This window comes from Diuraphis noxia, unplaced genomic scaffold (genome assembly GCF_037042655.1).
Source record: "Diuraphis noxia isolate RWA-SAM2 unplaced genomic scaffold, SU_Dnox_SAM2 contig0004, whole genome shotgun sequence".
Taxonomy (NCBI): domain Eukaryota; kingdom Metazoa; phylum Arthropoda; class Insecta; order Hemiptera; family Aphididae; genus Diuraphis; species Diuraphis noxia.
In genome coordinates this window covers 53915529-53930831 of record NW_028301714.1, presented here as the reverse complement: position 1 = coordinate 53930831, position 15303 = coordinate 53915529, and the positions used below count along the sequence as shown (strand labels likewise).

The window sequence follows — 15303 nt, the reverse complement described above, 5'->3', positions numbered from 1 at the left end:
CATTGTACCAGCGTAGTCCCGCATTGGAACAAGGAACACATATTACCTACAACTCCTACAACTATATACTATAGTCTGTGCAAGTCTAACACTTGGACTACATTTTTTCAACTTTAAATTTTTAACACATTTTCGGTCAGGAGCCTCATGACTTAAACTGCTCTAAATTTTCGCGGCCCACCGAGTTATACTCAGTAACTCGCCGGGTCAATCCGGTCCTGCTGAATGTACCAATATTAACGCGTGGTCGCGTGGATATAGGTACCTATATCCGAAATTCCTTACAAAATTCAAATCATTTTACCAGCATGATATATGCATTTACTATGTATACACCAGACGGGTGTATCTACAACTGCAGTATTCTATATTTCTATATGATGTTATATTTTCCATTTAACATTTAAACGCAAGATGTATATCCACAATTATACACGACGAAACGGATCCGTTATGTTTTGTGCAGTGTGATCGTCGAATGCGTCGAAGATATACATATAGACGGAGATGTTGACGACCGCGTAAAAGGGTTAAGAGTTCAAGGCGTTACGAAAAAAAAAAAAACATTTAAAAATATAAGGTAAAACGTTGTATTATAATGCGTATTCACACACATACACCTGCCTTATAGCAGCCGTTGTGACTATCGTACTTTATTATATTATACGGTCGTGCGTTACCGATAGCGTGTATCTGCAGGCGCATACGGAGACCGATCGACGTCGCCTTGATGATAAATGCCACGCGAATAACGAGGCGCGGCTCGCACAATTGCTTTCAATTAGTTTTCAGATGAAAAAAGACGTTAGTAGAAAATATTCCGAAAAAAAAAAATGAGACTCGACCAAAACCCATGATGATCGATAGGCGCTGGCGTGCATCTATATTATATTATTATACAGTGTACGCGCTCGGAGGGGAGTGGAAAACTCTGCATCACAGACCACCAAATAATAATAATATGATATATATAAAGTATATATATACGCCATACGGACCCGATGATAGATTCAGTGAAATAAATTTCGACCGCGAAATCATATTATCCCCCCTGCTCACTCCCCCGCGGCGATGCCTATACCGTATAGACGTTCATAAAATTACACCGTATATATATACTTATTGTACCTATTATATTATGAATGTTATTATTGTTGTGTTCGCACGAGCGGCGATTGATGTCTCCACGCGCAGAGTTAATAAATATATGCAACGATATTTTAATACAAATCGACACGTCCCGATGCGAACGCGTTCGTTAAGTGTTATTCCGGGTAAAAAATGATGATAATAATTATAATTTATAATAATAATAATAATAAAGACGTATGGGGTTGGGCTGAAGAGGTACACGACGTGACGTACATAATTTATATATCATAATATAACTAACGATGAGAAGGATCACGCGCTGTTCGTTGACATAAAATACATATTATTATAGTGTGTGTGTATGTGACTTCAAAATAGACTAAATATTTTTAGTTTATCGTTTTTTGGAGGATGTTCACTGTGGCGAGATCCATGGTAGCATATAAGCAGTAGAAGTTTTGTTGAGTATAGTTGCAATTTGGGGTTAATTTAATTTCAATTTATTCTGTACGAGGTCAAGTCAACAAGTCTAGACGGGGATAAGCATTTATTTCCTTTTGGCTTTTCAACCAAACATTACTTCGTAAGACTCACACTTATCCCCAGTGCTGTAGTGGAGGGTATACGACGGTATAAGCCGTATACTTTCTGGTTATTTCTAATAAACTCCGTATACCTGCTGATTAAGGTCGTATACTCTCTGTTGTAATGAAATTACCAAATAATATAAATATAAAAGTCATTAGATTATTATTTATATTGAAAAGAAATAATTTAACAAAATCGGAATCCAGACAACATTTATGGAATATTTTTCAATAAATTTATTTAGAAAAAAATGTTTAGTTTTAATTTTAGTTTTCACAATTAATGTATGTGTGTTGTGTTATTTACCTTCTACCAAAGTGATACCTAATGATAGTATGAATGTTTAATATTATAACTCATAGTATACCCTCTGCTTTTTTTAGGACTACAGCACTGCTTATTCCTATAAGTGATATACACTGCATGTGTATGATCTGTTTTTCAAAAATTCAATGTCCAATGATCATCAAAGTACGGTAACACAGGACGCTCCTTAAATAGTTAAATGTATAGAAATCTAAGTATTATTATTTGGAAAAATGGTCGTCAAATATACTTAAGAAATAATGATTTAAAAAAATCAGAATTAAAAAAAAAATCATCATTGAAAAAATTATGAAGTAGAGCATGCTTGAACTGTATATGTATTATGTACCAAGAACGGCAAGAACATGCAGTTTTGAGGTCGACATGAAGTCGATTTATTTCGAAAACTGCAGTATTGTGCTCATGTGTTTTAACACATAATATTTATTCATCATATTATTATTATATAAAAATAGACATAAAATCGAGCGATATCATCTGTGCCTCTTTATATGTATCTCTGCAGGAAAAATATGCTCCGTCCGACGGGGTTTAGGTTATATCGTATTTTTTTTTTTAATGTGAATATTTTACGCTAGATATTGATTTTAAGAAAATCATTTTGGAATATTATAACGAAAATCGGGACGGGAATAAATGATTTTTTAAGCGGGAATGTAGATTTTTAATTTTCTATCCGTTTAAATTAATTATATTTAATCGGCAAATGTTCAACGCGTATCACATATTATTTATGCATTTGCGCATTGATTTCAATTTCCAGAATAAATTATAAGCGGTTGGTGATGGTTAATTTATTTCTTAAATATTACCTATTATGTTTTTATCTTGCTAACCGTATGTATGTATTGATGTCTTTCGTGTATTATTTGATATCGAGACGACTATAGTATTTAATATATTATACTGCAGTCAGGGTGTCAGGCGCCTGTTAGATAATTTAGGCATATTATTATATTATATCTTGTATATCTTTACGTATCCACACTACAATATTGGTTTTTGAGATTATTTGAATTTGTTTTTTAAGTACATTATTTGTATTGCCGTATTGGTTATAATGTATTACAGTATTATAAAAACTGTCGCTTCAGTATATGTATACGTCAACACCTGCAAGAGTGAAATCTGTCGATAAATTTATATTTACATACCTTTTGTAGACATTGAACTGAGTACGAGAATGTATTAGTGTATAATATTATATAGCTATTGGTTTATTTCATGATTTATTTATTACGCTTATCAAATGAATAAAATCTCAAATAAGTAAATACCACCACCTTAGTATAAATGACAACTTTTACAAAATTTCATTCTGAATGCAGGTATTAGGATTTTAATAAAGTTTGACAAATAAAAATAAATGTCGAATTATTAGTAATTCAAACAATTGTTTTGATTTAATAGCATCTGTTAAGAATTAAGATTTTTGCTTTATCAATCTAAAAAAAAAAAATACTATAAAAATATAAAATATTGACCTATTATGTAATACACTAATACTTATACTTAATTCCTGGTATTGAATGATAAATTCTATTTTTATATTATGGTTTTATGTTTAAAGAACAACTTTTATGATAATATTGTTAAAGACTATATAGTCATATCCACTTGAAAATAAAAAAATTAAGTACATCGATATGATTAAAAGACAATGCATTTCGCTTCTATAAATTTTAAACTTTATAAAAAAATAAAGGAATTAGGTTTTATTACACAATCTTTGGACGTATATATCTTATTTCATGTTGGAGATAAATCTTGAACTATATGAGTTTATGATGTACAAACGTTACATCAATAACCTGATAGATATCTTTTAGTAAACGACAAGTTCACGCTAAACTTTTTCATTTTGATAAACTTTTAAAACAGTTTTGTGGTAATAATTGCGATGTTATATGTAAATAAATCCCATCCTTTGTTTTTATGGCATTTACCTATTGTCTGTTTTTCTGAAGTTAAGTTAAATTTTTTTTATACGTCATAATAATTGTCGAACAAATCTCATTTTAAATTCATATAAGACTTATTATGATGTTTAATGTGTTGGAGAATCAAACTAGGAGTGCTTATATGGACTTGTAGGGCAAAACAAAATCTGTTTAAAGTTTATACATATGTAAACAAAACGCGTTCTTACGCCCCCGCGTAATACACTATACGTTACATTGTAATTATAATACATATTATTATTATAGAATTATTATAACTCTGTTTGTCGGCGAATCGTACGCAAGATGAGTTGTACACGTTCCTATGTTATTATAGAACGTGTTGTTTTGTGCGCAATGAAAATCTCACGTTTTTTTTATTTTTTTGGGCAACAGTTGCAGTAGGTGCATAATAATACATATAATGATACATATATACACACGTAAGTGCTCGTTATTATGACGTCAATCGGGAAAACGAAAACGTGATTTCGGGCGACCCTACAGCTTATTCTGGTTTACTGGGCTAATAAGCTCGTTACAAAATATAATATACGTAACGTATTACTTATTTCACATACTACGTCGTTTGTCGAACGGAAAAACTAACGTCATATTTTCTTCGAACCGAACGAAAATAGTTCGCAAAATTCCAATAGCCTCTAATGAAAAAAAAGAAAAATACGAAGTATACTGCAGTAACATTAAATATGTTATATATGTATGAAAATATATACTCTATAGTGTGTTCTAAAAATACTGTATCGCAGTCGTTATTGTCATGACTTTTATAGGTAAATGCTCACAAGTATAAGTGTAAGTGTATATAATAAACTATATATATATAATATAACATTTTATTGTTATGAGAGACATTTATTATTCGGGACAGATTTTAAGAGAATTGCACACAAACTTCGTGCTGCGGATGACGTAAGTACCTGTGTGTTCATAGTTTATGTCGTTATTATTATGGCCGACACAACCCATTGAGGACGATTTAAGATTTCAAATGATATTTTAATCGCTCGCAAGTTAGTCTATCCAACGTAGACTATATTTTACGCTCATTATGTGGTATGACATATAGACTACGTCATGTCTCGGTAATGGTAACTGGTAAGATCATCGTGTACCTGTAGGTATATGGTTTTTGATAACGAACGTTGGTCGTGATGCGGTCGGTCCGCGTGGTGTGGCTCAGTGGCTCACAGAGATTCTATAGTAGGCACAATAATCTCGAACAATGGGTTCCGTATTGCGTTAAATGGCCATTGCCTACCTACCTGTAACACCTACGCCTATAAAGGCGGGTTTCCGGTATACCCGTGTGCCGAAAAATGTTCAGGTATGTCAAACTACACGATGGCCTGACCTAACCGACCAATCGTGTCTTATGAGATTGAAGCAAACGTCTGTTATAGTGAAAACCCGCCTTTAGGTGTACTATAATATAAATGCGGGCCGGCATCCGCAAACGCAATAATTGGTAAGTATTTGGTTGGTGCTGAACAGTGCATTGATTTTCATCGATGCTGCGCCATTTACAAAAATCGACCGCCAAAGTTTTGAAGGTTCTCCATTCAGAGTCGTTCGAGTTGAGTTAGAATTATCACAGATATAGATATAGATAATAAACTATTATAATAATATCTGTATCTGTGGTTATAATATTTAACATAATATGTTGGTAATCCGTTACCAGTATTCTGTTACCGACGAACATAGTTTATCTTATATATACCTGACAATAACGGATACTCCAAAATACATTCCTATGGCATCGTCCATTGTGAAATCGTGAATGGTACCTAACACGTTTGTGCCTTCCAACCAGCGCCGGAGCAAGCGTCGGGATGAGCAGAGCACGTGGTCGGCTCCGAAATTTAGGGGCCCTGTTATTAATAGTGCTCCCATCTGAATGAAACCAAAAAAAAAAAAAAAAAAATAAAGTTAATTTTAGATTCTGAGCGGAGCGATGAATGTATTGATTTTACCATGATGTGTTTTTTTGTCTGTCATCACGTTTTGGGGCAGTAAAAGTGCTTCGATTTTTGATTTCAGTACCTCGTTCGATCAAAAAGTGAATCTAGTTGGTACTTTGGGGGGTCAAAAGTGAAAAATTCTTAATACTTTTCTAAATAATCGGGATAAACAAACTAAAATTTAAGGAAAAAACGGGAATTTTTACGCACACTCATTTTTCGACAACATCGATTTTGGTTTTTGATGTAACTTTAAAACAAATGACCATAGCACCATAGATACATGAAATTTTCACAGAATGTTTATATAAGTATATTCTATCCATCATGCAATTTTCAAAGCTAGAAATTCATAAAAAATTTTGTTTTTAAATCTAAGATTTGAAAATTTAATACAAGATTCCTTAAAAGTTTTTCAATCTTTATCACAAATAAAAAGTCCACCGGAAATTCAAATTAAATTTTTATGAGCATTTGAAATTTAAATTTTTACAACATTGGATTTTCACTTTTAGCGATTTCCTTATTTTGGTGTAACTCTAAAACAAATAACCACAGATACTTGAAATTTTGATTGAATGCTTATATAGGCATTTTATATATTTGATAAAATTTTCAAAATATTTAAATTTGTTTTGAGCTGTTTACTGACATTTTAATTTTTCAACTTTTTTGGTTTTTTTTTCTATAAATATCGATAAAAAATTATTTGTTCGGTAGAAAAGCTTGAAAATTTAATACAAGACTTCTAGCACATTGTAACAATAGCAGTTAAAAAATATTAAAAATAAATAGGCACTATTTTGTTTTATAAGCATTTTAAGTTCAAATTTTGACTAAATACGTAAAAATTACGGCAATGTTCAAATTATCTTAGATAGAAATTCATAAAAGTTTTTATTTTTAATTCTAAGATTTGAAAATTTAATACAAGGCTCCTAACATATTTTTACAATAGCAGTTGAAAAATTAAATAAATTCATAGTCACAATTTTTTTTACAAGCATTCAAAGTTTGAATTTTGACAACATACGTAAAAATCACAAAAAATCATAAATTATTATATGCTAAAAAATCATAAAAAATTTTCCTTTTATATCTAAGAATTTTAAATTTTATATAAGGCTCCTAACGTATTTTTACAATAGCAGGTGAAATATAAAAGAAGTATATTGGCACAATTTTTTTTTACAAGCATTCAAAGTTTGAATTTTAACAACATATGTAAAAATTACGAAAATCACGAAAATACGCAAATTGTTTTAAACTAGAAATTATTAAAAAATTTTCTTTTTAAATCTAAGATTTGAAAATTTTTAATAATCTATAATGATAGATAGATAAATCGTCTTCGCTCAGAATCGTTTTTCGTATACAATGATATAATATCATTAGATTCAAATTTAATTCCATCCATTACAGTAACCTACTTGTAACCTACTGTACAGCAGAACGACATCCACGACTCACCGGCTTTTTGATCATGAGTATTACCCATCACACACTCACAGCATATTACCCAAAATACCCAAGTATCACAGTAAACTTAAGTTGATTTCTACCAGATTATTTTCATTAGATAGTATAGATAGGTACGTTTAAAATGTTCAATGTTTTTATTTTCGTTATCGGCTTATCGAATAATTGCATTTGATGTAGCCAGTACTATGTATATAAAGTATTAATACTTGACTACATTCTCTAAAAGATATAAATAAATTGGAAGACCGTAAAATATTCGATAAAAAGTGATACAGCTAGCGGGCTAGACTTCCTATCGGATTCCGAATATTCATGTGATGACAACCAACGTTTAACACAATACATATTATTTATTTTACATTTTTACTTCTTCATTTTGATGGTAGCGGAATGTGGACTTGTATTAAAAAAAATATACTCCAACATAGTTCTTTGTATCCTAAGTAAGTAATTTTATACTTAGATTAAATTTTACGGTAAATTTGGTACTTATAGTTTTAATTTATTTAATAAATTGTAACTAAAAATACTATTCTGTTACCTATAGTTGTTTCCAGTAACTGTTTTAAATATTTTAAATAAAATGTATTATGCGAACGCAGTGTCATAGGTACCAATACATTTTTAACGAGATAAATTCAATGCAAATTGAGTATAAAAACCATAAAAAATTACTTTATATTTAAAGAATTGAAGTAATATTTGCTATATCAATTCTCTTCTTAATATGTAATGTATCTATATAGATTAATTACATATGTTTAATTTTTTTAATATCTAACTTTTAAGGCTATTGAAGTATATATGAAAATTTTGAGTTTTTTCAAAAATTTATAGAAAATGTAATTATATCATAATATTTATGTGGTATATTTTATCATACTTTGGAACAAATGCACTTTACCACCCCCCTCAAAATTTTCGATTTTTTTTGTTGGAACATACTTGTATTAACTATTTAAGAATGATGGTGCAATCAGAATTTGTCGGTCAAACTTAGTTTCGAAGTTATAGGATTTAGAAGTTGACAATTTTGCATTTTTTACACATGAGCGCAACGCTACGTTTATCACGTCTTTTACGATTCTTTTAATTTTTTTTCTTGAAACTTGCGTATATTAATGAATTAAGAACAATGGTGGTTTCAGAATTCATTGGTCGGACTTAGTTTCGAAATAGTCAATTTTTGAAATTTTGTATTTTTTACGCATACCTACCCATAACGCTATGATTAAAGTATAGGGAGCAAATTTGAGTCTGACAAGTTACAAGTAGAGTCCACTCCCTCCGCCTGACGGCTCCGCTCACCAAACTCCGGACTCCGGGCTCCGGGCTCCGGAACTCGAGTTGGATGGGGGCTCGACCCTCAAACCTCCCAGGAATGGAAATAGTCAACCTTGGGGAGGGGAAGGGCGGCCCTTTCAGGGTCGCGGGAAGGAGAGCGTCTATATTTTTAATAAAACAAATGCATTTTTAATTGCATATTTGCATATACATCATAGCCCTGCTTATAATACCTACTGATAATTTGAAATTGAGTCACCGTAAGCTATCCCTACTAATTAATAGTTCTTTGTAAGTTGTAACTATCTTATGCAGATGTTCACATATTATAATTATATGAATAATCGACATGTAGCTATCAGTAAAATAATTTCATTATTTTTAGTTATTTATTCAATCTACTATGGACAGTTACGATCGCGATAAATTTCGTTCCTATCCTTCTGGGCACCAAAAAAAGAATTAAAAAAGAAAGAAAAGAAGAATTTATAAAAAAACAACGAGGTCCAATGCCGCGATTTCTACAATTACCACAGTCTAGTAGTACTTATAATTCTAATAATGAACAAATATTAAATAAACAAGACCAATCTACCTTTTGAATTAAATATCTATAATTAATTTATAATGGGGATGTAATATATGAGATAGGAATGAGGAACTCACATTTTTTATTTGCCCCAGTGTAACCGTGAATATTTACCTCAGTGATATTTTACCCCACTAGGGTAAAATATCACTAGATTAATTTTACCCTAGTAAAATTTAACTCGGTGATATTTTACCCTACACAGGTAAAATTTCATCAGCGATAATTTACCCCAGGGTAAAAATCCACTAGATTTAATAAAATTTTATTTATTTGAAAATAATATGTTTGGTTTAGGTATTTATTATGTGTTTGAATTCCTCGTCTAAACAAACAAATTCTAAACGAGAATTTGAGCATTTGGGAAGTTTACTTGCTCCCCTAAAATAATTGATTTTTAATCCTCAGTGGGTTATACATGTATATATACGAGTATATATATATGCAAATGAAATAAGTATCATTATAAAACATTCCAAACAAAGGCCGAAGAAAAGAATTGGTAAAATTAATTAATTTATTTGGTTTTTTTTTTTTGGGGGGGGGGAGGGGCTAGGGAAATGAAGCTTATTCCTAGTTAACATATAATATTAATTTATATGAAAACATTTTAATAGCGTAAATTTATGAATTTGATCAAGTGAATTTTACTTAAATATTCACTAATGAAATTTTATCCGGGTAAAATATTTACCGGAAGGTATAGTATTCACTAGAGAAATTTTACTAGTGATTATTTATCTTCGTTAAATATTCGATAGTTATATTTTACCCTCGGTAGAATTTCGCTAGCGATATTTAACCCAGCCGTGAATATTTACCTAATATTTAATCCCAGGTAAATTTCCACTAGTGGATTTTGATCGGGGGTAAAATTTAACTGGGTCAAAATATACGGTTCCACCGATACTGCTTCCAACTTCGTGTCTTCATATACTCGTGGTTACCGTAATTTATGTCATGTCCGTACCACTTCATATTATTATAGTATATTATATTTATATTTCTTACGGTGTATGGTTGGAAACCGATTTCACAAATACAAATGTATACTAGTGAACCACATCTCGCCGGAATACAATGGTATGAAGCATAATATTGAAAACAAATAGTAAAACTAATAAATCTAAACACTGGGGTACCTACAATTTCAAAAATTTTCACCACAGATCATTATCCTTTTACATATCTAATTGCATCACTAACCTCAACTCCCTAATTAGCTCTGAGCCCACTAATTACATACCTCTCCTCAGTTCTTAATGCACTAATCTCTAAAGTTACTCCTCCATATAACTATTTCTGTCAATTTTTTTCTGATTATAATATTTATAAGCTTATCCGAGGTTATACAATATTTTATCTTCATTAATGTTATATCAAAGGAATGGATATTTAATAATTAACGAATATTCATCAGATGGACGTAAAAAAATTTTGTTAGAATAGTATAACGCTCTCAAAAAGGCTTATCGGCGATAATTGAACTGCAAGTATATACGCGCACATCACCTACCTAATATATATATATAATGTAATACATATGTATACTATGTACCTATTATTTTTGTTAAATATATTATTATTATTAATATACACATTATTGATGTGTAAATTATATTCATTACCTATACTCAATATTACACTCACGTATTATTGTAGTCAATAGAGGGATAATAATGTTAAAGGTACGACGATAATTATGATGATATTCATATTATAGTTGTGTCCGTATATGATCTATATATACACAATACACGCCGTATGCACACGCCTCATCCACCCCGGACCTTCGATTTCAATCGGTTGAACGTGCGCGTCCGTCGTTCTAATATCATATAATCATTTATTGATATAGCCGTATTATATAGGTAGGTACTTATTAGGTATAAACTGCGTGTAACTGGTTCGGCCCAGAAAACCGTCAAAATATGTATTATTGTTATTATTCAATTATAATTTATAACAGCTAATAATCGGTACGCATGCAACAGGTGTGCCGGGCAATAATACAATTTTCGTTCATCGAGGCCGCTTATTGTAATTGAGTATTTCACGAATACCCATTGATGGTTCTTCAATAATGATTTCCGTTTCTGAAGACTAGATTGATGCAAATGTATCTCTTCGATTGATTTTCATGGCCACGTTCTACAAGTGATGGTTAGATTCGAAGACGACATATCTAAATAAACTGAAACCCAAGGGGCCTGCAGTATCTCTATCGGTGGCGTATCTGATACTGATTTATTCATAATTTATTTTATTTGTAGACCCGTAAATTATATTTTATAAATCTGCTACAGGTCTATAGACATATTAATACTTCGACCCAACTAATAGTTGTAAAGATTAAAAAAAAAAATCATTCTAATCCCCTCTCACAGACTAACCACTCCTACACTATACAGCATCTTCAACGTTGCAATTTAAAATATTGTTTTTTTTGTTTAAAAAAAAATGCATAGTATATATTTGTTTACAAACTTCACGTAAACCATGAATCGTGATTATAGTATTACCCAGTGGATAAAAGTAAAAAAAAACTCCCTAAAGCACAAAATTACCAGTTCGATAAAATTATTTATTAACACTGCGTGTGTACAGTAATAATGCGAATACCTAACGTTAGAAGCGTCAAGTATGTAGGTGTCTGTAAAATAATATTTTGTACCTATATTGTATATCTTAACGGCTAAATATCATTTTTCATACAATTTTATCACAAAAATTATATTTTGTGGAAAAAATACCTTATAGCCTATAGGTGCGCAGTTTCTTTAAAACCATGTATTATGGAGATTAGGCAAGTCATCCTACCTGAAGTATTAACTATTAGAGCACTGGTCTTTAAGCTTTTTCACTTCAGCGCCCCTTCACTGAGATAACTGACGGCTTAGGCCCCCCTCCCAACAAAAATGCTCATTGCTTTATGGGTCAGTTTATTAAATTAAAATTAAAACTCTTAATGTTTGGTAAATAAATGTTTTATTTGACTCTAATTAAAACTTTTCTATACAAAAAAGAAAGTGTAATATCTAATAGGATAATACGTGTCGATGGACGTTGCAGATGTTTTCTTTTCCATTATTCCGCATTTGAGAGCTCGCCGTCCTTCCAACGCCCTCTTTAAACCTACCCCCCCCCCCACCCTAACAAACCAAAATAACTCCTAAGAGTGGTACCGCTTACGGTAAGAAACACTGTATTAGAGTATAATATGATGATAATGGTTTTTTTTCCAGTTCAAAAACTAGGAACGGGTGGAAACTGTTTATCACAATACTGCAACCTGTACCCGTATCATTTATTCACCAACGCAGTAAGTTGATGATAATGGCCTACGCAACATTAGCGTTTTCGTAAAATCCATTTCTATAATATAAAAATACCCATAATAATAATAAAACATCATGAAATAACAAAAACTATTACGTGCATACCATATACATATGCACGTAAATAACTCGAGCCTAAATGGTAGCAGTTATATTATATTAGTGTCCGAATCAGATTCCGTGAGTCGTTATACGGTAACCACTTATTAAATAATCGGATCGCGTCCGACAGCTGGTGTCGACAGATTTTCCGGTAGGACGCAATGCACTGATATATACCAATTTTAATAATACATTTAGATTATTAATTTTATATATTATCATCAACATCATCGTCGGCGTTTTGCGATGGCGCCGCGCGCACACGAGCATAATGTTATATTTTATTATAATACATAATATAGTACACCTAAATGTGAGGGACCCGAAGGCGATCGCCACGATGTCTCTCGCGTGATGGAGTAAAACAATTTAATAGTATTACCCCGATGGTGGATCATATTATATACGAATACATGGAACGTGTAGGTATATTATACCTATATATGACGTTAGATTGGTATAAATTGTTATTATATTATTATACTCGTCTTGAGTGTTGCCAAAGGGTAGGTTGCACGTTGATATGCGTCCCCGATCGCGGTGTTCAGTTCATAAACGTGTTATTATCGTGCCCGTTGATTGCTTGACGCGTAAACAGGCTAACAAGGACATGAGTCCTCGCAAAAGTAAATACGAAGTAATAAGTATACCACTAATCAACTGTTTGTTTGTTTATTGTTTTTAATGAAGAAAGTGAATTAATACATTTTTGATGAATTACGTGATCTATAGCTGCGCCTTTGCTAGACGTTATATAGGTAAGCGGATACAGAAACAAGGGTCAAGGATAGAGTATTATTATTTTTTAAATTAATATTTTATATTAGGTCCGATTGACCGTAACTATATAACAGAAATATGTTGGTATTAAATTAAAATGCATAGCTACAACAGAATGAGGAATACAACGTTTTTATTTACACACCTCCCAATTCGTTATTAATTTAAGTTAAATTTAAAAATTATAGCAAGACCAATTACTTCATAAATAATATAAGTATTAGTTTTATGAAAAACAAAATGATAAGTTATCAACTGAAACTTCCAACAGATTTGATCACAAAGTATACGCTCATGATAGCAGTCGGATGCCTGGTACAACTATTTAATCATACTGTTTTGGTCTATATAATAATTTACATTATCGCAGTCATATTTTCTACTCGACTGTCAGCAAAATTACCCCACACCTTCACTCCGTCACCACAAATCAATATTTTGTAAATAATTTGTTTTTGGAATTCGCAAACTTCTAATCCAAAAGTTGAGAATTTTTAAGAACAGGAGGGATGGTTTCACCTGTAAATAGTATAATATTATATAATCAATAATTTATTTTTACCGACTCTGGATGATGTGTTCTTCCGCATGTTATTAAACACTATATATTAAATTTTCGTTCACAGAATGATTGTTTATAATATAGGCATATAGCCCACTAAACATACATATTTTTGATAATTTTACTCCAGGTGTTGACGATGTTTCAAATAATAAATATGGTGAATTACATTGGATCCGTTTACGCCATTGGAGCAATCACAACAGTAATAAGCTGTATTTTATCTCATACATTAAAAACAATTAATAACTCAGATGAATATACCTTCCTATATTATTTAGGGAAGAACAAGTCATATACATAAAGCAATACTTATAACGGGGTTCGGATGCAGTGTAGACATAATTCATTTAATTTTTCATAGATCTAAGTAAGTTTTGTTTAAATTGATAATATATAATATATTAAATAGGCATAATCATTGACAATAAATAGGATAAATTCTAAAAATTATACTGTCTTACATCTCAATATAATACATACATATAGTTATTTTAACGTGATAATATTATAAACGTTTTGTTAGATCGAGTTGGATTTTTGTCAAAGTCGTTCAATTTCTTATATGCCTTCTGGGTAAGTATACTAAGTAGTAAGTATTTTTTTTTGCATATTATGCATATTATAAATATAGTTTAATACACTAATATAGTTAGAATAATATACATAACTAAACTTAGACACGAATATTATGCACTTAATAAAAACATAATTTTAAGTTACCTATTTAAAACTAAAAAAAACTTAGCATTATTAGTAGTGATATTACTTTAACGGAATTTCTAAAATATGTGTAATGATATGATATATTAAATTGCGTATAATATTTATCGATTATCGAAAAAATTTAAAACTATTTAGTCTATGACAGTTTATTTATAGTTTCTCATTATAGGTGTCTCTTTCGAGATCGTAACTATATTGTCGTTACATTGCTACTGGAAGTACACCGAAGCAATACAAAAACAACCGGAAAAAACATGGGTCCAACATAAACTGGGCCAGGTATTTTCCATATTTTCTAAAAATTAAGTATACATACAAAAGTGAATCAGCACCATATATCATAACCGAATGAAGTGTAGTGCAGTGTCGGAACAGTACCACCGAGGTAGAGTCGTATAATCTACATCAAGCACAAAATGTTATCACTTATAAGTTATATGTAATATAGAACAATTTTTTTAGTTGAATTTACGTATGTCTCATTCATTCTTTTGAACGTAATATACCT

The 15303-nt window shown here is 31.0% G+C and overlaps 1 protein-coding gene across 1 annotated transcript; it reads left to right on the top strand.

Moving 5' to 3' along the window:
- The first annotated feature begins 13747 nt into the window (after positions 1-13747).
- On the top strand, positions 13748-15101 carry LOC107172335 (uncharacterized). Its single transcript, XM_015522625.2, has 5 exons — positions 13748-13822; positions 14200-14274; positions 14351-14439; positions 14596-14645; positions 14965-15101. The coding sequence occupies exons 1-5, from the start codon at positions 13748-13750 to the stop codon at positions 15099-15101; spliced, it is 426 nt and encodes a 141-aa protein (XP_015378111.1).
- The last annotated feature ends 202 nt before the right edge of the window (positions 15102-15303 follow it).